Source organism: Somniosus microcephalus, unplaced genomic scaffold, assembly GCF_052327205.1.
Source record: "Somniosus microcephalus isolate GS21.2 unplaced genomic scaffold, FLI_Smic_1.0 unresolved_chr7, whole genome shotgun sequence".
Classification (NCBI taxonomy): Eukaryota; Metazoa; Chordata; class Chondrichthyes; order Squaliformes; family Somniosidae; genus Somniosus; species Somniosus microcephalus.
In genome coordinates this window covers 18,987,930-19,011,809 of record NW_028225185.1, presented here as the reverse complement: position 1 = coordinate 19,011,809, position 23,880 = coordinate 18,987,930, and the positions used below count along the sequence as shown (strand labels likewise).

Below are 23,880 nucleotides of genomic sequence, written 5' to 3'. Positions count from 1 at the left end.
ACTTCATACAATTTTTCCTGAATTTAGTGGGTTTATCTGCCACTGGTGTCTGAGGGAGGAGTCGAGCTATTCAAATCAAATACAGACATTTTGTGGAATTTATTTAGATACATATTCGAGTAGCAGAAAAAAAAGCAGTAGCTGAAACATGGCTGTGGTTTTATGGCAGCGGGAACGGTGCGGGCGATGTCATCGGAAACGGTGCGGGCGATGTCATCGGATGGAACATCATTGAAGCCGCGCCTTCTGCGCATGCGCCAAGAGCGGCGTCATTGGACGCCCCTGCGCATGCGTGGAAAGGTAACGTCATGGGGCGCACCAGCCGACCCGCGAAATGACGACGCCACTGGGCGCACCAGTGGAAAGGTGACGCCATCGGCCGAGCGTCAACCAGCGGTTCCCACACGGTGTCGCCGATCGCTCCGCTAAAGTTAAATAAACGGAAGAGGACCCTCGGTTCCGATTCCTGAGCACACTACAGATTCCATCTAGATATCGAGGCAAGTGTAAACATCCTCTGTGGGACATGGGGAACAAGGGCTCTCCTACAACAACAACAACTTGTATTTATATAGCACCTTTAACCTAGCAAAACGCCCCAAGGCGCTGCACAGGAGTATTTTAAGACAACAAATTTGACACCGATCCACATAAGGACAAGTTAGGGCAGGTGATCAAAAGCTTGGTCGAAGGGGTAGGTTATAAAGGAGCGTCTTAAAAAGGAGGAAAGAGAGGCGGAGAGGTTTAGGGAGGGAATTCCAGAGCTTAGGGCCCAGGCGGCTGAAGGCACGGCCGCCAATGGTGGAGCGATTTATAATCAGGGAAGCTCAAGGCGGCAGAATTAGAGGAGCGCAGATACCTCGGGAGGGGAGAGGGGGTTGTGGGGCTGAAGGAGATTACAGAGATAGGGAGGGGCGAGGCCGTGGAGGGATGTAGAATTAGAGGAGCGCAGATACCTCGGGAGGTTGTGGGGTTGAAGGAGATTACAGAGATAGGGAGGGGCGAGGCCGTGGAGGGATGTAGAATTAGAGAAGCGCAGATACCTCGGGAGGTTGTGGGGCTGGAGGAGGTTACAGAGATAGGGAGGGGCGAGGCCGTGGAGGGGTGTAGAATTAGAGGAGCGCAGATACCTCGGGAGGTTGTGGGGCTGGAGGAGATTACAGAGATAGGGAGGGGCGAGGCCGTGGAGGGATGCAGAATTAGAGGAGCACAGATACCTCGGGAGGTTGTGGGGTTGAAGGAGATTACAGAGATAGGGAGGGGCGAGGCCGTGGAGGGATGTAGAATTAGAGGAGCGCAGATATCTCGGGAGGTTGTGGGGCTGGAGGAGGTTACAGAGATAGGGAGGGGCGAGGCCGTGGAGGGATGTAGAATTAGAGAAGCGCAGATATCTCAGGAGGTTGTGGGGCTGGAGGAGGTTACAGAGATAGGGAGGGGCGAGGCCGTGGAGGGATGTAGAATTAGAGGAGCACAGATACCTCGGGAGGTTGTGGGGCTGGAGGAGATTACAGAGATAGGGAGGGGCGAGGCCGTGGAGGGATGTAGAATTAGAGGAGCACAGATACCTCGGGAGGTTGTGGGGCTGGAGGAGATTACAGAGATAGGGAGGGGCGAGGCCGTGGAGGGATGTAGAATTAGAGGAGCGCAGAGACCTCAGGAGGTTGTGGGGCTGGAGGAGATTACAGCGATAGGGAGGGGCGAGGCCGTGGAGGGATGTAGAATTAGAGGAGCGTAGATATCTCGGGAGGTTGTGGGGCTGGAGGAGATTACAGAGATAGGGAGGGGCGAGGCCGTGGAGGGATGTAGAATTAGAGGAGCGTAGATATCTCGGGAGGTTGTGGGGCTGGAGGAGATTACAGAGATAGGGAGGGGCGAGGCCGTGGAGGGATGTAGAATTAGAGGAGCGCAGATATCTCGGGAGGTTGTGGGGCTGGAGGAGATTACAGAGATAGGGAGGGGCGAGGCCGTGGAGGGATGTAGAATTAGAGGAGCACAGATATCCGAGTAAAGAAAGCATAAAAAAAACCAAGCACTGGGGGTCATTTCTTGATGGACAGAATTGAAGAGCAGGGTAGTTATGTTAAACTTGTATCGAACCTTGGTTAGACCACACTTGCAGAGTTCTGGTCTCCATATTACACTGGCGAGGCTGCAAATAAATTTTACAAGGATGATACCAGAACGGAGAGGTTAACACTAACGAGGAAGACTGAACAGGCTGGGGCTCTTTTCTCTGGAAAGGAGAAGGCAGAGGTGTGACCCGATAGAGGTCTTGAAGATAATGAAGGGATTTGAAAGGGTAGACGTGGGGATGTTTCCACTTGTACACAGTGTGTAGAATCTGCACTGTACAACAACTTGCACTTACTGCTACATCAACTTTAACACAGTAAAACCAAAACCAGGGGCCATCGATACAAGGCAGTCACTAATAAACCCAATAGGGAATTCAGGAGAAACTTCTTCACCCGAAGAGTGGCGAGAACGTGCGTAGATGCATTTAAGGGGAAGCACATGTGGGAGAAAGGAATAGGAGCATATGGTGATAGGGTGAGGTGAAGTAGGAGTGGGAGGAGGCTCTTGAGCATAAACACTGAGGTAAGAAAACTACTAGGCACTTGGTCTAAGCGTAAAACAAAGCTTTAATCAACTGTTTTACAACATGGAGGTCTAGTTGTGTCCTTCACTAGTTCCTGTTAAGAACGTCCTGCGCAAGCTGGGCCCGTGCCCGAGTATTTATACTCTCCCTGGACAGCGCCACCCGCAGGCCACTCAGTATTATTTCATAAGTCTTTCTTTCATGAAAGACAGATTCATGTCAAACACCAGCACGGGCCAGTTGGGCCGAATGGCCTGTTTCTGTGCTGTAATAACGCCTAACTAAATAATCCCATTGAAACTTCTGACATTGCACATAATGTGGGATGCACCATCTTACTACAGAGGGAGTTTAACCCAGTGCTTTCCTGGCTCCCGCCTCACCTGCAAGGTGATCCTGTTCTTCACCAGCAGGCCGATCTTGATGTCCATGACGTTGAGGTCCTGCTCCAGGTGTTGACTGGAACGGATGTGTTGCACCACTTCCTCACGCAGTCGCATCAGTTCCCACTCCTCGCGGAAGTCGTGGTCGCTTTGGTCCAAGAGATGAGCAAACTTCCGCACCACACACAGCGGAGGATTCTTGGCATGGACTGAGGAACACAAGTTTTTCTTTTAAATTCTTCTCCTTCTCCAAGAATTAACCTGCAGACACCCCTGGGGGTGAAATTGGACACGGGTGGGACACAGAACAAGCAGGGTCGCGTAGGTCACCTGTGATACACTCCGCCCAATATTCAGTTCCATCAACTTCAATGGAACTGAATATCAGGCGTGTCTTATAACAGTCATTGAACTGGGCCAGCCACATAAATACTGTGGTAACAAGAGTAGGTCAGAGGCTGGGTATTCTGCAGCGAGTGTCTCACCTCCTGACTCCCCAAAGCCTTTCCACCATCTACAAGGCACAAGTCAGGAGTGTGATGGAATACTCTCCACTTGTCTGGATGAGTGCAGCTCCGACAACACTCAAGAAGCTCGACACCATCCAGGACAAAGCAGCCCGTTTGGTCGGCGCCCCATCCACCACCTCAAACATTCACTCCCTCCACCACCGGCGCACCGTGGCTGCAGTGTGTACCATCTACAAGATGCACTGCAGCAACTCGCCAAGGCTTCTTCGGCAGCACCTCCCAAACCCACGACCTCTTCCACCTAGAAGGACAAGGGCAGCAGGCGCACGGGAACATCACCACCTCCAAGTCACACATCATCCTGACTTGGAAATGTATTGGCCATTCCTTCATCGTCGCTGGGTCAAAATCCTGGAACTCCCTCCCTAACAGCACTGTGGGAGCACCTTCACCACACAGGACAGCAGCGGTTCAAGAAGGCGGCTCACCACCACCACCTTCTCAAGGGCAACTAGGGATGGGCAATAAATGCTGGCCTTGCCAGCAATGCTCACATCCCACGAACTAATAAAAACAAAGTCAATAAATGCGATTCACCCTGTTTAGCGTCTCCACCCGTGTGCAATTTCACCCACTATAATGGTATTTTAAAGACTTGCATTAAATAATGCCTGATCATGTCTCAGAAACGCCTCAAAGTGCTTCACATACAAGCATTATTTTGACTTACGTGGGCAAATGCACCGACCGTTTTGCTTGCACACAGCCAGATCCCACAAACGACAATTATCAGTTAATCGGTTCTTGGGTGAAGGTGAAATGTTGGCCAGGACACCGAGAAATCTCAGTGGTTTTCTTCAAATAGTGCCGGGGCGGGGTGGGGGGGGGGTGTCTAATGTCCACCTACCAGGACAAGGAGGGCAGGGCCTTGGTTTCACGTCCCAGCTGAAGGGCTGCACACCCGTCAATGCGGCACTCCCTCATCAACACCTTAGATTAGGTACTCAAGTCCCAGTGCGGGACACGAACCCACATCCTTCTGACTGGAGGCTAACCCAGCAAAGCAGACAATGTATTCCGAAGGGACCGCTCCCTCCGCGGCCCCCTGGTCCACCCCTCTACCACCCCTGGTCCACTCCTCTACCACCCCTGGTCCACTCCTCTACCACCCCTGGTCCACTCCCTCCGAGACACCCTAGTCCACTCCTCTACCACCCCCAGCACCCCTTCCCCTTCGCCCGGCACCTTCCCGTGCAAGCACAGGAGATGCAACACCTGCCCCTATACCTCCCCCCTTCCCACTGTCCAGGGCCCCAAACACCCCTTCCAGGTGAAACAGCGATTTACTTGTACTTCTTGCAATCTAGTATACTGTATTCGCTGCTCACGCTGCCGTCTCCTCTACATTGGGGAGACCAAATGCAGATTGGGTGACCGCTTTGCGGAACACCTCCGTTCAGTCCGTAAGGGGGACCACAAGCTTCTGGTCGCGTGTCACTTTAATTCTCCGCTCCACTCCCACTCGGACCTCACCGTCCTCGGCCTCTTACACTGTTCCACGGAAGCTCAATGTAAGCTCGAGGAACAGCACCTCATCTTTCGATTAGGCACTTTACAGCCCTCTGGACTCAATATCGAGTTCAACAACTTCAGATCATAACCTCGGCCCCTATCATATATATTTTTTTCCCCCCACACTTTTTTATTGTTTGCGTTTTCTTCTCCTCTCTCCCACATGACAGCTGTCTTTCATTCTGCCGGCGCAATTTACACTTCATCTAGAAACATCTTTTATTTCTTAACCTGCCCCATTACCATCTCGTCTCGCCTTGAATATCTCTTAACCTCTCCTGCCTTCTATCCTATCACAGACCTTCCCTTTTGTTCTTTCATCCCCTCCCCCCTTTCCCAGCCCCTACACTTGCTTAAAAATCTGTTCCATTTCCTGCTTTTTTCCAGTCCTGACGAAAGGTCATCGACCCGAAACGTTAACTCTGTTTCTCTCTGCACAGATGCTGCTCTGACCTGCTGAGTATCTCCAGCATTTTCTGTTTTTACTAAAGCAGACCATGTATGGTGCACACTCTGAAGATCAGGTCGTTACTGCTTCCAGCTGTTCCAGCGCTCAGGGCCATTGGAACAAAAGTAAAAACTAGAATGAATTCGGAAACCCGAACGGCATCTTTGCATTCTGAACCTTTATTAGAACCTGTCCCCAGCCGGCAATGGTTACAGAAAGGAAATCGCTACAGAACTCAGAAGAAATGTCGGTAATCCACACAACATGGCTGGGTTTAAAACCACTTACCCAACATCTTGTAGTCTCCCCGGGCCTTGTTTGCTCTGACAAACGCCTGGATCTTCACTACGGAAGAAATCTGGGGGATTGTAAGAAATTGGGTCATCAGACTTTGCAGAGAACCACATCACTGGGACTTCAGTCAAGTGGAACCTCTGCCGTCCCAATGATAGGAATGGACCCACTCCCTAATGAAAATTGGTGAATAATCGAGAGCCCCACATTTCAGTTTTGTACCTTCAGCACAGGAGTGAAGAGTAAGCACCACCATCAATCACTAAATAAACATGCAGTTTTATTCTTCAAGAAAATTAGATGAAACGCAAACAGCGAATCAGGCTGTGCAATGACGAGATGCCTTGCGCAAAGGCTTTGTCCTGCAAAGATCTTGGCGGGTCATTGGGATAGTGGACAATAGGGGCATGACGGTGGGCGTGCGACCAGCAGGGCTCATGTGGCAATGCTCACAGCAAGTCAGAGGGTATGTTGTTTTATTACAGGCGTGTTATAGATTGAGGTCCACCTGAATGTTGAAAGAGGTACAATTGTCCTGTGTCTGATAACGCTCCTATGAAGCACCTTGGGACATTTTACTGTGTTCAAGGTGCTATATAATTGCAAGTTGTTGCTGTCATTCTAAACTAGGATTCTGCCTGGAGAGGGTATTTGGAGCGGCCCTAATATCTCGTGACTCGCTGTCAAATTTTGTCCGACTATGTTCCTGTGAAGCGCCTTGGGACAGGTTACTGCTTTAAACAAGTTGTTGTACAACACTATGGTGAAGTACTGGTGGGTACAGGTGCACCGCTGATGTTGAAAGTTGGGAGGGTAAACTAAAGCAATGAATTAAGTGCATTACAAAGAAGCACATTACACAAAAAGATAGATTTGCATTTCTCCAGCGCCTTTCACGACCTCAGGACCTCCCAAAGCGCTTTACAGCCAATGAAGTACTTTTTGAAGTGTGGTTACTGTTGTAATGCAAGAAACGCGGCAGCCAATTTACGCACAGCAAGCTTCCACAAACTACAATGTGATAATGACCAGATCATCTGGTTTAGTGATGTTGGTTGAGGGATAAATATTGGGCCCAGGACACCGGGGAGAACTCTCCCTGCTCTTCTTCAAAATAGTGGCCGTGGGATCTTTTACATCCACCCTAGAGGGCAGAGGGGGCCTCGGTTTAACGTCTCACCTGCCAGACGGGCACCTCCGACAGTGCAGCGCTCCCTCAGTACTGCCCCTCCGACAGTGCGGCGCTCCCTCAGTACTGCCCCTCCGACAGTGCGGCGCTCCCCCAGTACCGCCCCTCCGACAGTGCGGCGCTCCCTCAGTACTGCCCCTCCGACAGTGCGGCGCTCCCTCAGTACTGCCCCTCCGACAGTGCGGCGCTCCCTCAGTACCGCCCCTCCGACACTCCCTCAGTACTGCCCCTCCGACAGTGCAGCGCTCCCTCAGTACTGCTCCTCCGACAGTGCAGCGCTCCCTCAGTACTGCCCCTCCGACAGTGCGACGCTCCCTCAGTACCGCCCCTCCGACAGTGCGGCGCTCCCTCAGTACCGCCCCTCCGACACTCCCTCAGTACCGCCCCTCCGACAGTGCGGCGCTCCCTCAATACTGCACCTCCGACAGTGCAGCGCTCCCTCAGTACTGCCCCTCCGACAGTGCGGCGCTCCCCCAGTACCGCCCCTCCGACAGTGTGGCGCTCCCCCAGTACCGCCCCTCCGACAGTGCGGCGTTCCCTCAGTACTGCCCCTCTGACAGTGCGGTGCTCCCTCAGTACTGCACTGGGAGTGTCAGCCTAGATTATGGGCTGAAGTCTCCGGAGTGGGACTCGAACCCACAACCTTCTGACTCGGAGGTGAGAGCGCTGCTCACTGAGCCATGGCTGGCATCCAAGAATGAACCGAACAGAATGGTCTCGAGTCACAGAGGCCAGACTGGGGTGGGGTGGGGTGGTAGGGTCCCTCCCTTGAATGACATTCGTGAGTTGGTTGGGTTTTTATAATCCAGCAGCTTTCAGGGTTATTACCAGATTTATTCACTTCGGTTTCACAACTTGCCAGGGTGGGATTTGAACTCGCAGCCTCTGGTTTGCTAATGCAGGGCCATAATCATTGTGCTATCCAACACCCCCCACACCCACATACATAATTCAAGCATCCACTGTGGGAAAGCGAGTGTCTGTGCACACACACACCTCAGAGGAGGACAACAACTTGTATTTATACAGCGCCTTTAGCGTAGTAAAACCTCCCGAGGCGCTTCACAGGAACGTTATCAGACAAAATTTGACACCGAGCCACACAAGGAGATATTAGGACAGTGGAGGTCGGTTTTGAGGAGCATCTTAAAAGGAGGAGAGGCGGAGGCCCAGACGGCTGAAGGCACAGCCGCCAATGATGGAGCGATGGAAATCGGGGGATGCGCAAGAGGCCGGAATTGGAGGAGTGCAGAGATCGCGGAGGGTTGTAGGACTGGAGGAGGTTACAGAGATAGGGAGAGGGGCGAGGAGGCCATGGAGGGATTTGAAAACAAGGATGAGAAATTTAAAAATCGAGGTGTTGCTCAACCGGCAGCCAATGTAGGTCCGCGAGCACAGGGGTGGATGAACGGGGCTTGACACGAGTTAAGACACGGGCAGCAGCGTTTCGGGTGAAGTGGAAGATGGGAGGCCAGCCAGGAGTGCGTTGGAAGAGTCAAGTCCAGAGGTAACAAAGACATGGATGAGGGTTTCAGCAGATGAGCTGGGGCAGGGGCGGAGTCGGGTGGAAATAGGACAGGATCAGGCTTGGTTCTGATGCCCTTCAATACTCACTCCCGAAGAATGGCTACTTGTTTGAAATACTAACCATCGGCTGGTGATTGGCGAACTGTATTCCAATAAGAGTCAAGAGCGGGGAAGAGAAAACTCGAAGAAAATATACGTTATGCCACAGTTCCATATTTAGTGAAGAATTATATATATAAATAAATAAACCGGGCATATATTTGCACTTCCAGTCTAAATTCCTGCTGCCATGATTTTAGTCACACTTTTGTTAATGTTCAACATTGAAACGGCCTATGTGAACCTTTATAATGAAGATCCTGTATGTAAACAGTTGCCTGTAACACTGTACGTGCAGGTTCTGGGCATGGGTGATGTCCTTCAGCAAGTTTCCGTAGTCTCTCTCTCAATTCTATCGTCATTTTGTATACACATTAAAAAATATATATTCATCAATAGACTCTGGGCAGTTACAAATATAGCAATTGGGATTTATAAAGTTGCCGTTGTTCCAGAATGATCTTAATGCTGGAGGCCACAGTGGTAAGCTTCATGCTTTCAATTTATAAAAGCCTTAACAACAACAATTTGCCTTTATATAGCACCTTTAACATAGTAAAACGTCTCAAGGCGCTTCACAGGAGCGATTATCAAACAAAATTTGACACCGAGCCACATAAGGAGATACAGGAAACTTTGTGCTATCCGGCACCCACGGGACCGAGCTGCTGCCGTTGCCTCAAAACTGCCGTACTCTCCAGAGTTAATGTTGAGAGATACGGAGATTCTTATCTCTGTATTTGACAACAAACACTGTTGCTTAGCAACAGCTTCTAAACACTCGGGTGTGGCCTGCAAGCTCTGTAGCTGAAGCTGTTGCTATAGCTACAGACCTTGCACAGCTTGACTGTTCAAACAAAGCAAAAAAAACAAACAAAAAGAATAAAAAACGGCTGCTGATTTTTGCCAGTGGCTCCAGATTGCCGGATAGCTCACCTCCGGACAGCACAAAGTTTCCTGTATTAGGACAGGTGACCAAAAGCTTGGTCAAAGAGGTCAGTTTTAAGGAGCGTCGGAGAGGTTTAGGGAGGGAATTCCAGAGCTTAGGGCCTAGACAGCTGAAGGCACTGCCGCCAATGGAGAAGCGATGGAAATTGGGGATGTGCAAGCAGCCAGAATTCAGAGGCATGCAGAGATCTCGGAGGGTTGTAGAGCTGGAGGAGGTTACAGAGATAGGGAGGGGGGGCGAGGAGGTCGTGGAGGGGATTTGAAAATAAGGACGAGAATTTTAAAATCGAGGCGATGCTGGACCGGGAGCCAATGTAGGTCAGCGAGCACAGCGGGGGTGATGGGTGAACGGGACTGGGTGCGAGTCAGGATACAGGCAGTTGAGCTTGGGAGGAGCTGAAGTTTACGGGAGGGTGGAAGATGGGAAGCCGGCCAGGCCAGGAGAGCATTCGAGCAAAGTTAAAGAAGAATGCATTGTAAGCACACAGCCGGTCAGTCAGCCAGCACCTGAAAGAGAAAAATAAATGAATGCAGCAGCGGCTGTGGTCAAATTTCCAACATTCGCTGTCTCTTTCTATCTCCACCAAATTAAATGGCGCCAGGTCCTTTAAGCAGAGGCGCAGTAACACGCACATTATTCAGTCACACTTACATTGTTCTTGAAGTGCCGCAGCCTTGCCCTGTACCTCCGCTGGGCCTGCCACATCCTCACCCATGACTGAATCTAGAAACAAATTACAAATGAAAGACAACAGTTAATGGCAGAAATCAAAGCAAGCCTTGCCTCACCTGATTGGGGTGAGCAATGAGCAGGAGCAGCAGTGCAAGCCATGACATCGAAAAAGGAATGCGCCAGGATAAATAATATTCGATTTGTATTCTCAAAAGGCACTGGATCGTGCCACCCAAACATCTCAAAGCATCTCACACAAATAAGGAGCAGCACCCCCCCCCCCCCCAAGTGACCTCCTCGGAGATTGTTGAACTGAAATTTAAAAACATGTTTAGAAGTTAAAAAGCAAACTTTTACCGCAAAGGATGTTCTGAATAGGAACTGTCCTTTACATGACTTTTCAAAAAGCGACGGTCCACAAGGTCACCACCACCTTCTCGAGGGCAATTAGGGATTAAACGCAGCCTTGCCAGCGTGAATTAATTTTTTAAAAAAACAAAGACACCCCAAATACACACAGACGACACTAAATATGCAAGACCCCATGCTTTGGGGAGCATAGAAACATAGAAGATAGGAGCAGGAGTCGGCCATCAGGCCCCTCGAGCCTGTTCCTCCATTTAATGAGATCATGGCTGATCATCCAAATTCAGTACCCTGTCCCTGCTTTCTCCCCATATCCCTTGATCCCTTTAGCCTTAAGAAATATATCCAACTCCTTCTTGAATATATTTAATGAATTGGCCTCGACTGCCCTGTGTGGTAGAGAATTCTAAGGTTCACCACTCTCTGGGTGAAGAAATTCCTCCTCATCTCTGTCCTAAATGGCTTACCCCTTATCCTTAGACTGTGACCCCTGGTTCTGGACTCCGACCATCGGGAACGTCCTTCCTGCATCTAGTCTGTCCAGTCCTGTCAGAATTTTATAAGTTTCAATGAGATCCCCTCTCATTCTTCTAAACTCCAGCGAGTATAAGCCCAATTGACCCAATCTCTCCTCATACGTCATTCCTGCCATCCCAGGTATCAGTCTGGTGAATCTTCGCTGCACTCCCTCCACGGCAAGAACATCCTTCCTCAGATAAGGTGACCAAAACTGCACACAATACTCAAGGTGTGGTCTCACCAAGGCCCTGTACAACTGCAGCAAGACATCCTTGTTCCTGTACTCAAACCCTCTCGCTAAGACGGCCTGGAAATTACAGGCAGGCGAACTATAATTTGATGCCAAGACAGGACTTCAGCATCAAAAGAAAATCTTTGGAAGACAAAAAAAAGTGTTCAGGAAGCTCAAAAGCAGAGCCTGGGAGAAACTCTCCTGATCGTCCCTCAATCTGGGGGACGTGGCTCATACCCTCCCCTACCTCTGCTTAGATTCCATCTCAAATCAAGTCTCATTGCACGGTCTCCAACTTTCTCTCTTCATCCCCAGGAGATCTCTATATCCCTCAGGTCTGCCTTCTGGAACAAAGCTTGATGTCACCAAAGCAGTACCTCCTGATTTACGTCACCTTCTCCTACTCTCGTCCACCTCGGAGTCTCAGCCCTTCACCGGGGCTTCTCGACGCACATTTCTCAAATCACTATTTTTTTTAAGACACTTCACGGGAACCTGTTTGAAATGCACAGGTTGTTCTGCGCGCACCTTTCAAGGTTTTATTGCTCTGCTAATGCAACCCCTGAAAGGGTGAAACCTGTTAGTGATTTAAAAAAGTACAAATCTCAGCATGCTCATTTATGTAAAAGCACCATCCGAAACAAAGGCACTTATGCAGTCTGGTTAATGCTCAATAACGCACTCAAAGCTCAGCTGGAGATGGACTGTTCATAGGTACACGTAACTGCACACTCTCACCGTTCTCCCCCCCCGTCGACTCTCCGCAAAGGAAACTGCTTATGACTAAGTTTTAAACTTTGTTTTTTTCTTCACCAGCTCCCCCTCCTGTCCTGCACACACTGACCCATTGATGGGGTATAGTTCCACAAGCAGCAATTTTCATTTGAGGGAAAAAAATTCCATGTGTGTGCTTTAAAAAAAAATTTTTGACCTGGTCTGTATAATTTGGACAGGTTGGGTGATTGGGCAGATGCAGTATACAGGAAACTTTATGATATCCGGCACCGACATGTTGCCGATCTATCAGAACTGCCGGACATACAAAGTTAATGTTGAAGCATACGGAGGTTTTCATCTCCGTATCTGACAACAAACACTGTTGCTTAGCAACAGCTTCTAAAGAGTCGGCTGCAGCTGCAAGCGTCTCTAGCTGAAGCTGTTGCTATAGCTACAGACCTTGCAGTGCCTGACTGGGAAAAAAAAAGAACGAGAACTAAAAAAAACTTATAGAAAACGGCTCCTGATTTTTGCCGTTAGATCGAGTATTCCAGACATACAACCTCCGGATAAAGCAAAGATTCCTGTAATGTGGATAAATGCGAGGTTATCCACTTGGCGGCAAAAACAGGAAGGCAGATTATTATCTGAACGGCAATAGATTGGGAAAAGGGGAAGTGCAACGAGACCTGGGTGTCCTTGTGCACCAGTCGCTGAAGGTAAGCATGCAGGTGCAGCAGGCGGTTAAGGCGGCAAATGGTATGTTGGCCTTCGTAGCGAGAGGGTTCGAGTACAGGAGCAAGGATGTCTTGCTACAGTTGCACAGGGCCTTGGTGAGACCACATCTTGAGTATTGTGTGCAGTTTTGGTCGCCTTATCTGAGGAAGGATGTTCTTGCCATGGAAGGAGTGCAGCAAAGATTCACCAGACTGATACCTGGGATGGCAGGAATGACGTATGAGGAGAGATTGGGTCGATTGGGCTTATACTCGCTGGAGTTTAGAAGAATGAGAGGGGATGTCATTAAAACTTATAGAATTCTAACGGGACTAGACAGACTAGATGCAGGAAGGATGTTCCCGATGGCCGGGGAGTCCAGAACCAGGGGTCACAGTCCAAGGATAAGGGGTAAGCCATTTAGGACAGAGATGAGGAGGAATTTCTTCACCCAGAGAGTGGTGAACCTGTGGAATTCTCTACCACAGAAGGCAGTTGAGGCCAATTCATTAAATATATTCAAGAAGGAGTTAGATATATTTCTTGAGGCTAAAGGGATCAAGGGATATGGGGAGAAAGCAGGGACAGGGTACTGAATTTGGATGATCAACCATGATCTCATTAAATGGCGGAACAGGCTCGAGGGGCCGAATGGCCTACTCCTGCTCCTATCTTCGATGTTTCTATGTCTGTGGGGCTCAGCTACTCAACTGGATAAAATTCGAACGAGCCACTGAAGGATTTTGAAATATTTATCGCATTCTTCGTACCAGACTTTCTTCATTAGAATGGATATTACATGACATAAGGAGGCCATAACTAAGTGGTCTGTACCTTAATTACAGCATCGACGTTGTCTCGAAGGTGATAAAGCTGCTTCTGGTAATCTCTCCGCTGTCTGTACCCTCTCCAGTGTGACTGCAAAATAAAAATAGTCGACTATTTTTTCCCCCCATAGCTACCGTCCATCGCAAGAGCACTATTTATAAAATTGTTCCACTTTAAACTTTAAAAAATTAAAATCTAGCAGGAAGAGGAAAGGGAGAATATGTATATTTTATTAAATATTTATTTGGATGCGAGCGACACTGGCAAGGGAGCATTTATTACCCGTGAATTACAGGAGCATGTTGGCGTACCGATGCCACAGCTGCTGTTTCAATGCTACGTGTCTTAAGGGATAGGCTGCTATAATCAAGAATGAAAAAGAAAGGGCTTGCATTTATAGAAACATAGAAGATAGGAGCAGGAGTAGGCCATTCGGCCCTTCGAGCCTGCTCCGCCATTCAACGAGATCATGGCTGATCATCCAAACCCTAGCACCCGGTCCCTACACCGACAGCCATCCCACCCAAGCCCTATCCCCGTAACCCTGCGTATTTAATCCCCCCTAACACTAAGGGCCAATTTTTATCATGGCCAATCAACCTAACCCGCACATCTTTGGACTGTGGGAGGGAACCGGAGCACCCGGAGGAAACCCACGCAAACACGGGGAGAATGTGCAAACTCCACACAGACAGTCACCCGAGGCCGGATTTGAACCCGGGTCCCTGGCGCTGTGAGGCAACAGTGCTAACCACTATGCCACCGTGCTGCCCGGGTGCCTTTCACGACCTCAGGATGTCCCAAAATTCTTTTACAACAACTTGTATTTATATAGCACCTTTAACGTAGTAAAACGTCCCAAGGCGCTGCGCAGGAGTATTTTAAGACAAAAAAAAAAAAAAAAAATCGACACCGATCCACACAAGGATAAATTAGGGCAGGTGACCAAATGCTTGGTCAAAGAGGCAGGTTTTAAGGAGCGTCTTAAAGGAGGAAAGAGAGGTAGCGAGGCGGAGAGGTTTAGGCAGGGAATTCCAGAGCTTAGGGCCCAGGCAACAGAAGACACGGCCACCAAAGGTTGAGTGATTATAATCGGGGATGCTCAAGAGGGCAGAATTAGAGGAGCGCAGATATCTCGGCAGATATTACAGCCGATGAAGAACTTCTGTAGGAAACGCAGCAGCCAATTTGCGCTCAACAAACTCCCACAAACAGCAACGTGATAATGACCAGATAATCTGTTTTTAGTGATGTTGGTGGAGGGAGGAATATTGGCCCCAGGACACCGGGGGAGAACTCCCCCCTGCTCTTCTTCAATATAGTGTCATGGGATCTTTTACATTCACCAGACGGGGCCTCAGTTCAATGCCTCAGCCGAAAGACAGCACCTCCGACAGTGCAGCACTCCCTCAGTGCTGCACTGGTGTGTCGGCCTAGATTTTTGAGAGAGGTGGGGGGGGGGGGCGGGGGGAAGCAAGAAAAAAACCAGACGCACTGTACCTGGATCTTAACAATGGCTGGCAGTTGTTTCTGGAGGAAGTGTTTGCGAACACACAGATCCTTTCGGACGAGATAACCCCTCATGTAGGCCTGAAGCCTTGCGATCATGCCCTCGTTGGCCTGCCAGAGTCGCTCTCGATTGTAAACAGCCGTCACTCCAGCAACAGTGGCCTGAAAGGGGGGGGAAAGAAAGGGGTCAACCGTCAGTGCCCTAGCGCGCACCTCAATCCACGCTGCATTTCCTGCAGCACGCACGGTATATCGGGCCCGCTCCAATCTCTTGGTGCCACTGCCAACAAGATCCCCCATGTAGTTTTCTACACCCAAAGGAACGGGGGGCGGGGGGAGGCCATTTAGCTCCTCGAGCCTCTTCTGCCATTCAATTAGATCAACAAAAATCTAATCAATCTCAGTTTTGACATTTTCAATTGACCCCCAGCCTCAACAGCTTATCGGGAGGACGAGAGTTCCCGATTTCCACCCCCCTTTGTGTGAAGAAGTGCTTCCTGACATCACCCCTGAACGGCCTGGCTCTAATTTTAAGGTGACGCCCCCCCCTTGTTCTGGACTCCCCGCACCAGAGGAAATAGTTTCTCTCTCTCTCGACCCGATCAACTCCTTTAATCATCTTCAACACCTCGATTAGATCACCCCTTAATCTTCTAAACTCGAGGGAAAATAGGTAAGGGAGAACCAGTGGATGTGGTGTATTTGGACTTTCAGAAGGCTTTCGATAAGGTCCCACACAAGAGATTAGCGTGCAAAATTAAGGCACATGGGATTGGGGGCAAGGTATTGACTTGGATAGAGAACTGGTTGGCGGACAGAAAGCAAAGAGTTGGAATAAACGGGTCATTTTCCGAGTGGCAGGCAGTGACTAGTGGGGTACCGCAGGGATCGGTCCTGGGACCCCAGCTGTTCACAATATATATTAATGATCTGGACGAGGGAATTGGATGTAATATCTCCAAATTTGCAGACGACACAAAGCTGGGCGGGAGGGTAAGCTGCGAGGAGGATGTCGTGAAACTCCAGTACGATTTGGACAGGTTGGGTGATTGGGCAGAAACATGGCAAATGCACTATAATGTGGATAAATGTGAGGTTATCCACTTTGGTGGCAAAAACAGGGAGGCAGATTATTTGAATGGCAATAGATTGGGAGAAGGGGAAGTGCAAAGAGACCTGGGTGTCCTTGTGCACCAGTCGCTGAAGGTAAGCATGCAGGTGCAGCAGGCGGTTAAGAAGGCAAATGGTATGTTGGCCTTCGTAGCGAGAGGGTTCGAGTACAGGAACAAGGATGTCTTGCTGCAGTTGTACAGGGCCTTGGTGAGACCACACCTTGAGTATTGTGTGCAGTTTTGGTCACCTTACCTGAGGAAGGACGTTCTTGCCATGGAGGGAGTGCAGCGAAGATTCACCAGGCTGATACCTGGGATGGCAGGAATGACGTATGAGGAGAGATTGTGTCGATTGGGCTTATACTCACTGGAGTTTAGAAGATTGAGAGGGGATCTCATCGAAACCTATAAAATTCTGTCAGGTCTGGACAGACTAGATGCAGGAAGGATGTTTCTGATGGCCGGGGAGTCCAGAACCAGGGGTCATAGTCTAAGGATAAGGGGTAAGCCATTTAGGACTAAAATGAGGAGGAATTTCTTCACCCAGAGAGTGGTGAACCTGTGGAATTCTCTGCCACAGAGGGCAGTGGAGGCTAGTTCATTAAATATATTCAAGAAAGAGTTGGATATATTTCTTGAGGCTAAAGGGATCAAGGGATATGGGGAAAAGGCAGGGACAGGGTACTGAATTTGGATGATCAGCCATGATCACATTGAATGGCGGAGCAGGCTCGAGGGGCCGAATGGCCTACTCCTGCTCCTATCTTCTATGTTTCTATGTATACAAGCCCAGTCTGTGCAACCTGTCCTCGGAATTTAACCCTTTTAGCCCCCCGGGTATCATTCTGGTGAATCTGCGCTGCCCCCCCTCCGAGGACAAGATCTCCTTCCTGAGGGGCGGGGCCCAGAACTGAACCCAGTTACTCCAGGCGGGGTCTGACCAGAGCTCGGTACAACTGAAGCATCACTGCCTCCCCTGTGTATTCCAGCCCCCTCGAGACAAAGACCAACATTCCATTCGCGATTATGATTATTTTTTGACCCTGTCCACCGGGTTTTAGTGATTTCTGTACTTGGAACCCGAGATCTCTCGGCTCCTCCACGGTTCCCAGCTTCTCACCATTTAGAAAACACTCTGATCGATCTTTCTTGGGTCCAAAGTGGGTGACCCCACCCTTCCCCACATTGAACTCCATCTGCCACAGTTTGGCCCACTCCCTGAATCTATCAATGTCCCATTGCAACTTCCTGCTCCCGTCTACACCACTGACTGTGCCTCCTAACTTGGTGTCCTCAGCAAACTTGGACATGCGGCGCCCTATTCCTTCATCCATGTTGTTGAAGCAGCATTAAATTCCATTCAATGCACTATTTGGCCTGTTTTCCTTGGCCCTTTATGATTCGAGATAGCCTTCTCTTAAGCGTTTCAACCAATTCTAGTACTGGACCAACGTGCGCAAGCTCACCTCACCCCGACCTGGCCCCTCGGGGGCTCTTGGGGTATCGACAGAAACAAGTAGATGAAGACCCTTTAATTGCCGCTTTTCAGAAGTGCCATGCTTCCTCCACAAGATGGCTCTTGCCTGTAGCTGGGAACCACAGGGCGACAACCTAGTGTCCTTCCTCACAGTACTTCTGCTACCTCCCGAGCACCAAAACCCCCGCTCCCTCGTGTCCACAGACGTTTCCCTTGCGCGGGTGTGTTTATTTCTACTTATATCCGGCACTCGTTCCGGTAGGCCAGCCCCTAATCAGCCTTTGGAGCCACGAGCTGCTGAGTGGGTCACAGCAAGGACAGCAGCACCATACCTGAATCTCATCCCTGCCGAGCTGGGTGGAGCTCTGCACAAATCCCTTGGGACGCTCCCAACTTCCCTCCAGTGCCTGCAGGTTGAAGTAGTACATTGACCCGTCCTTCAGCTTGTGTTTCACCCAAGGGCTCCGGTTGTCTCCTAACGAATGAGAACAGTAAAAGAAAGTGTTTCCTTTCCCTCCAGACGTTAGAATCTCACAGCACAGGAGGAGGCCATTCGGCCCATCGTGCCTGTGCCGGCTCTTTGAAAGAGCTCTCCAATTAGTCCCACACACCCTGCTCTTTCCCCACAGCCCTTGCAAATTTTTCCATTTCAAGTATTTCTCCAATTCCCTTTTGAAAGTCACTATTGAATCTGCTTCCACCGCCCTTTCAGGCAGCGCGTTCCAGATCACAACAACTCGCTGCGTAAAAAACATTCTCCTCATCTCCCCCTCTGGTTCTTTTGCCGATTATCTTCAATCTGTGTCCTCTGGTTACCGACCCTCCTGCCCACTGGAAACAGTTTCTCATTTTATTCTACCAAAACCCTCATAACTTTGAACCTCTCTATTAAATCTCCCCTTGCTCCAAGGAGAACAATCCCAGCTTCTCTAGTCTCTCCACATCCCTGGTCCCCTTCTAGTAAATCTCCTTTGCACCCTCTCCAAGGACTAAAGTGTGGTGCCCAGAATTGGACACGATACTCTAGCTGGGGCCTAACCACTGATTTATAAAGGTTAAGCATAACTTGCTTGCTTTTATTAATATTAATAATAATAAATCAACTTTATTGCCATTGTTAGTGCACAAGTGCAGTACAACGAAATGTAGGCTTGCAGCTCCCGAGAGTGTACATTTAGATTAAGACATTTAAACATTCAACATTCATTCGGCTTGTAATACATTAACATAAACATAACCATAATAAAGTGTATTGGCAGATGTGCAGGCTTTAGAGTTTATTTGTGGAGTTCAGTAGGATGACAGCCCTGTTCCTACACCCCCTTGAAAATTGCACCAATATTGAAGGGGGTGAATGAAGGAACAGAGTTTGATTTTCACTTATTTCCCCACCAACGTGTTACCTCATGTCCCCGGATGACCCTCCAGTAAGTCATTCAAAATCTTCATTTACGAGTCTAGGGAGATGGTGCCAACGGGCTACTCTGAACCGTGAGGCATTAGAGCCGGATGGATCGCCGTCCTGCCTTCACCCAAGGTCCACTTTTTAGCCGGGAATCGCTGGATAGCGAGTGGAAGAGGGAAAAGCCCTGGCTGATTTGGGCCTACCCAGCCCGAGGATCAAAAGCCAGGCCTTCCTGGACTGCAGGGCTCAGCGGCGCACCATGAGGCGGAAGTTATAATAAAAAGAAAGCGCACGTGTACGGGGTTACGAAACAGCGTTTTCCGCACCTCGGAGGTAGTGGCTTACCTGTCTCTACTTTAACTCGCGCCAACGTGGCGAGCTCAGCCTGGTAGGCGGAGGCGCATTCCGGAATGACACTGCACAGAGCCACGCCTGGCGAGCGCAGAACCCGCAGAGTTTGGGAGGCCGTGCCCTCCTTGATGGCCTGGTTGATGGCTGCCACCCCCAGTGACACTGAAAACAAAGTGAAGACAGACCGGAGGTGCTTATAATCTGTTGTAAGGTGAGTAGTCACTTGAAACTACAGGTGAAGCAGCCACATGCACTCCCTCTCTCGTTTTAAGTCTCTTGTACTGTCCCAGCTCTGCTGCCTGATCCCACATACCCCAACCCTCCCTCAGCACGAGCTAAGTGTCTCTCAACTGGAAGAGAACTGTCGAGCACTTTCTCGAGCCTTCTACCGAATGGCTCAATTTCTTCCTCTTCAGCCGATGTCCACACGCCTATGGAGGTCACGGGATACTGATCGGGGCAGGAACCCACTCGACTGTCCCCCTCCCTAGCCCAGGGGCGATGCGGATTTTAACTTCGGCACCTTGGCTGAGATCTGGCACAAGCCAGGCATCAAACCCGAGATGCTCCCTAGTCTGCATGGCTCAGTAACACATCGGGAAATGCATTCAGCCACTAAGCACCCAGGGACGGCACACGTTCACAGGGAATACTGCAGTAAAGAAAGACTTCAGTTTCTATCGCACCTTCCACGACCTCAGGACGTCCAAAAGCCCTTTACAGCCAATGAAGTATTGTCACTGTTGTAATGTAGGAAACGCGGCAGGCAATTTGCTGTTTTTGGGAGCTTGCTGTGTGCAATGAGACAATGACCAGAGAATCTGTTTTGTGCTGATGGTCGATGGATAAATATTGGCCAGGACACCGGGGAGCCCTCCCCCTGCTCTTCTTCTAATAGTGGCCGTGGGATCTTCTACGCCCACCTGAGGAGGCAGACAGGGCCTCTGTTTAACGTCTCACCCGAAAGACGGCCCCCTCACTATTGCCCCTCCGACAGTGTGGCGCTCCCTCAGTACCGCCCCTCCGACAGTGCGGCGCTCCCTCAGTACTGCCCCTCCGACAGTGCGGCGCTCCCGCAGTACCGCGCTGGGAGTGTCGGCCTGGATTATGTGCTCAAGTCTCTGGAGTGGGACTTGAACCCACAACTTTGAGAGGAAGAGAGTGTGCTGCCCACTGAGCCACCGTAAGAACACATTGCCACGACGGAGCCCATCTGCATGCAGCCATTAACTGAACGACTCACTTTTTTTGGCCATCTGGCTGTCCTGATTGGATTTGTAAATTCCCTCCTGAATTTCCTCTAACCAGAGGACCGCTGCCTCATCCCGCGTGACCTGGAGGGAAGGGGGGGGGGGGGGGGGGGGGAAAAAACCTCCATTGTCAACCGATCCTCGGGTGCGGAAATGGGATTACAGCCCTTCACCTAGCTGCCTCGTACCTTCACTTTGTGCCACTTTGCTGCTACCAGCACGTCGTGGTAACGCTTGGCTGCTGGGAAGTCCAGGTGGGCCAGTCCAGCGGATGGCATGAGGAGGGCGGCTATGGTTCTCTCGGGATCGCTCCGGTCCAGTGCTTTGTTTATCAAACCAATCGCAACGACTTCTGCAGAAACAACACACGGAACTTATGTGACCCAAAAGAGGTCTTTAAGATTATGAAGGGGTTCACCAGGATAGCGGCAGAGAAAATGTTTCCACTTGTGGGGGAGACCAGAACTAGAGGCCGTCAATATAAGATAATCACTAATAAATCCAATGGGGAATTCAGGAGAAACCTCTTTACCCAGAGAGTGGCGAGAATGTGGAACTCGCTCCCACAGGGAGTGATTGAGGCGAAGAGCGTAGATACATTTAAGGGGAAGCTGGATAAACACGAGGGAGAAAGGAACAGGAGGATATGGTGATGGGGTGAGATGAAGAGGGGTGGGAGGAGGCTCCTGTGCAGCATAAACCCCGGCATCTGTGCTGTAAATTCTGTGTGAAAACCATGGATTGGAGGGTAGCTAATGTTACCCCACTGTTCAAAAAAGGTGGTAGAGAGAAAACAGGGAATTACAGACCGGTAAGCCGGACATCGGTAGTGGGGAAAATGCTCGAGTCCATTATAAAAGATGTAATAGCAGAGCACTTGGAAAACAGTGACAGGATCGGAGAAAGTCAACATGGATTTACAAAAGGTAAATCGTGCTTGACTAATCTACTGGAATTTTTTGAGGATGTAACTGGTAGAATAGATAAGGGAGAACCAGTGGATGTGTTGTATTTGGACTTTCAGAAAGCTTTCGATAAGGTCCCGCATAAGAGATTAGCGTATAAAGTTAAAGCACATGGGATTGGGGGCAAGGTACTGACTTGGATAGAGAACTGGTTGGCAGACAGGAAGCAAAGAGTTGGAATAAACGGGTGTTTTTCCGAGTGGCAGGCAGTGACTAGTGGGGTACCGCAGGGATCGGTGCTAGGACCCCAGCTATTCACAATATATATTAATGATCTAGACGAGGGAACTAGATGTAATACCTCCAAGTTTGCATACGACACAAAGCTGGGTGGACGTGTGTGCTGTGAGGAGGATGCCGAGAAACTCCAGTATGATTTGGACAGGTTGGGTGATTATACTGCATCTGCCCAATGTGGATAAATGCGAGGTTATCCACTTTGGTGGCAAAAACAGGAAGGCAGATTATTATCTGAACGGCAATAGATTGGGAGAAGGGGAAGTGCAACGAGACCACCTGGGTGTTCTTGTGCACCAGTCGCTGAAGGTAAGCATGCAGGTGCAGCAGGCGGTTAAGAAGGCAAATGGTATGTTGGTCTTCATAGTGAGGAGGATTCGAGTACAGGAGCAAGGATGTCTTGCTGCAGTTGTTCAGGGCCTTGGTGAGACCACATCTCGAGTATTGTGTGCAGTTTTGGTCGCCTTATCTGAGGAAGGATGTTCTTGCCATGGAAGGAGTTCAGCGAAGATTCACCAGGCTGATACCTGGGATGGCAGGAATGACGTATGAGGAGATATTGGGTCGATTGGGCTTATACTCGCTGGGGTTTAGAAGAATGAGAGGGGATCTCATTGAAACTTATAAAATTCTAACAGGACTGGACAGACTAGGTGCAGGATGTTCCCGATGGCGGGGGAGTCCAGAACCAGGGATCACAGTCGAAGGATAAGGAATAAGCCATTTAGGACAGAGATGAGGAGGAATTTCTTCACCCAGAGAGTGGTGAACCTGTGGAATTCTCTACCACACAAGGCAGTTGAGGCCAATTCATTAAATATATTCAAGAAGGAGTTAGATATATTTCTTAAGGCTAAAGGGATCAAGGGATATGGGGAGAAGGCAGGGACAGGGTACTGAATTTGGATGATCAGCCATGATCGCATTGAATGGCGGAGCAGGCTCGAGGGGCCGAATGGCCTACTCCTGCTCCTAGCTTCTATGTTTCAGAAGCACTTCAAGCTGATCGCTATCCCCAATTCTCCAATGCTCCAGTCAGATACCGAACTGTGGGTCCCACACCGAAAAGGTTTCACCCCCCAGTTCAAGAATTGCAAGCGGGCCACACAGTCGGGACTCACTGTCGTGCTCCTCTCCCACGGTGGCGTTCACGTCGTGCACACACATTTGCAGATCATTCCAGGACAGCATCGCCTCCCCGTTCCCGTGGACCTGTTGCCTCAGTCTCGTCAGTTCATCGAAGTACCTGCGAATGAGATGGCGCCGAAACGTCACAAGCCCAAACGAGCCCGTTTTTAAGATCCTATCGACGAACAAACAAAAATGGTGGGCAGGAAAAGGGCCAGCTGGTCCATCAAGCCTGCCCCACTGTCATGATGGCCAGAACATCGTGACTAAACACATCACCCCTCTCCCCTCCCCGGCAGGACTCCCACTGTAAATGGCACCTCAGGCAGGTTGAGAGCAGAGGAGCTACGACAGGCCTCAGCATCTCTGGGGACGGGAAAATAAATAAGCCAGGCTTGATTCCGGTGGCCTATCACTTTAATTCTCCGCTCCACTCCCACTCAGACCTCACCGTCCGCGGCCTCTTGCATAGTTCCACGGAAGCTCAGCGTAAGCTCGAGGAACAGCACCTCATCTTTCGATTAGGCACTTTACAGCCTTCCGGACTCAATATCGAGTTCAACAATTTCAGATCATAACCTCGGCCCCTATTACATTTTTATATATATTTTTTATCCACACCTTTTGTTTGTGTCTTTTCTTCTCTCCCACAGGGCAGCTGTCTTTCATTCTGCCAGCGCAATTCACACTTCATCTCGAGCCATCCTTTGTTCCTTAACCTGTCCCATTACCATCTCCTCTCACCTTGAATATCTCTTAATGTCTCTTAATCTCTCCCGCCTTCTATCCTATCACAGACCTTCCCTTTTGTTCTTTCATCCCCTCCCCGCTTTCCCAGCTCCGACACTTGCTTAAAAATCTGTTC

The 23,880-nt window shown here is 49.9% G+C and overlaps 1 protein-coding gene across 1 annotated transcript in view; it reads right to left on the bottom strand.

Moving 5' to 3' along the window:
• Positions 1-23,880, bottom strand: part of iqgap3 (IQ motif containing GTPase activating protein 3) — a 123,471-nt gene that overhangs the window by 49,076 nt on the left and 50,515 nt on the right. The window contains exons 14-23 of the mRNA XM_085978748.1: positions 23,009-23,133; positions 20,874-21,037; positions 20,679-20,769; positions 19,430-19,597; positions 18,012-18,154; positions 15,082-15,252; positions 13,588-13,671; positions 10,182-10,253; positions 5,761-5,830; positions 2,983-3,191 (exon numbers count right to left, since the gene is read on the bottom strand). Of these exons, the coding sequence (XP_085834874.1) occupies positions 2,983-3,191; positions 5,761-5,830; positions 10,182-10,253; positions 13,588-13,671; positions 15,082-15,252; positions 18,012-18,154; positions 19,430-19,597; positions 20,679-20,769; positions 20,874-21,037; positions 23,009-23,133 (1,297 nt within the window). The remainder of the gene's footprint in view (positions 1-2,982; positions 3,192-5,760; positions 5,831-10,181; positions 10,254-13,587; positions 13,672-15,081; positions 15,253-18,011; positions 18,155-19,429; positions 19,598-20,678; positions 20,770-20,873; positions 21,038-23,008; positions 23,134-23,880) is intronic.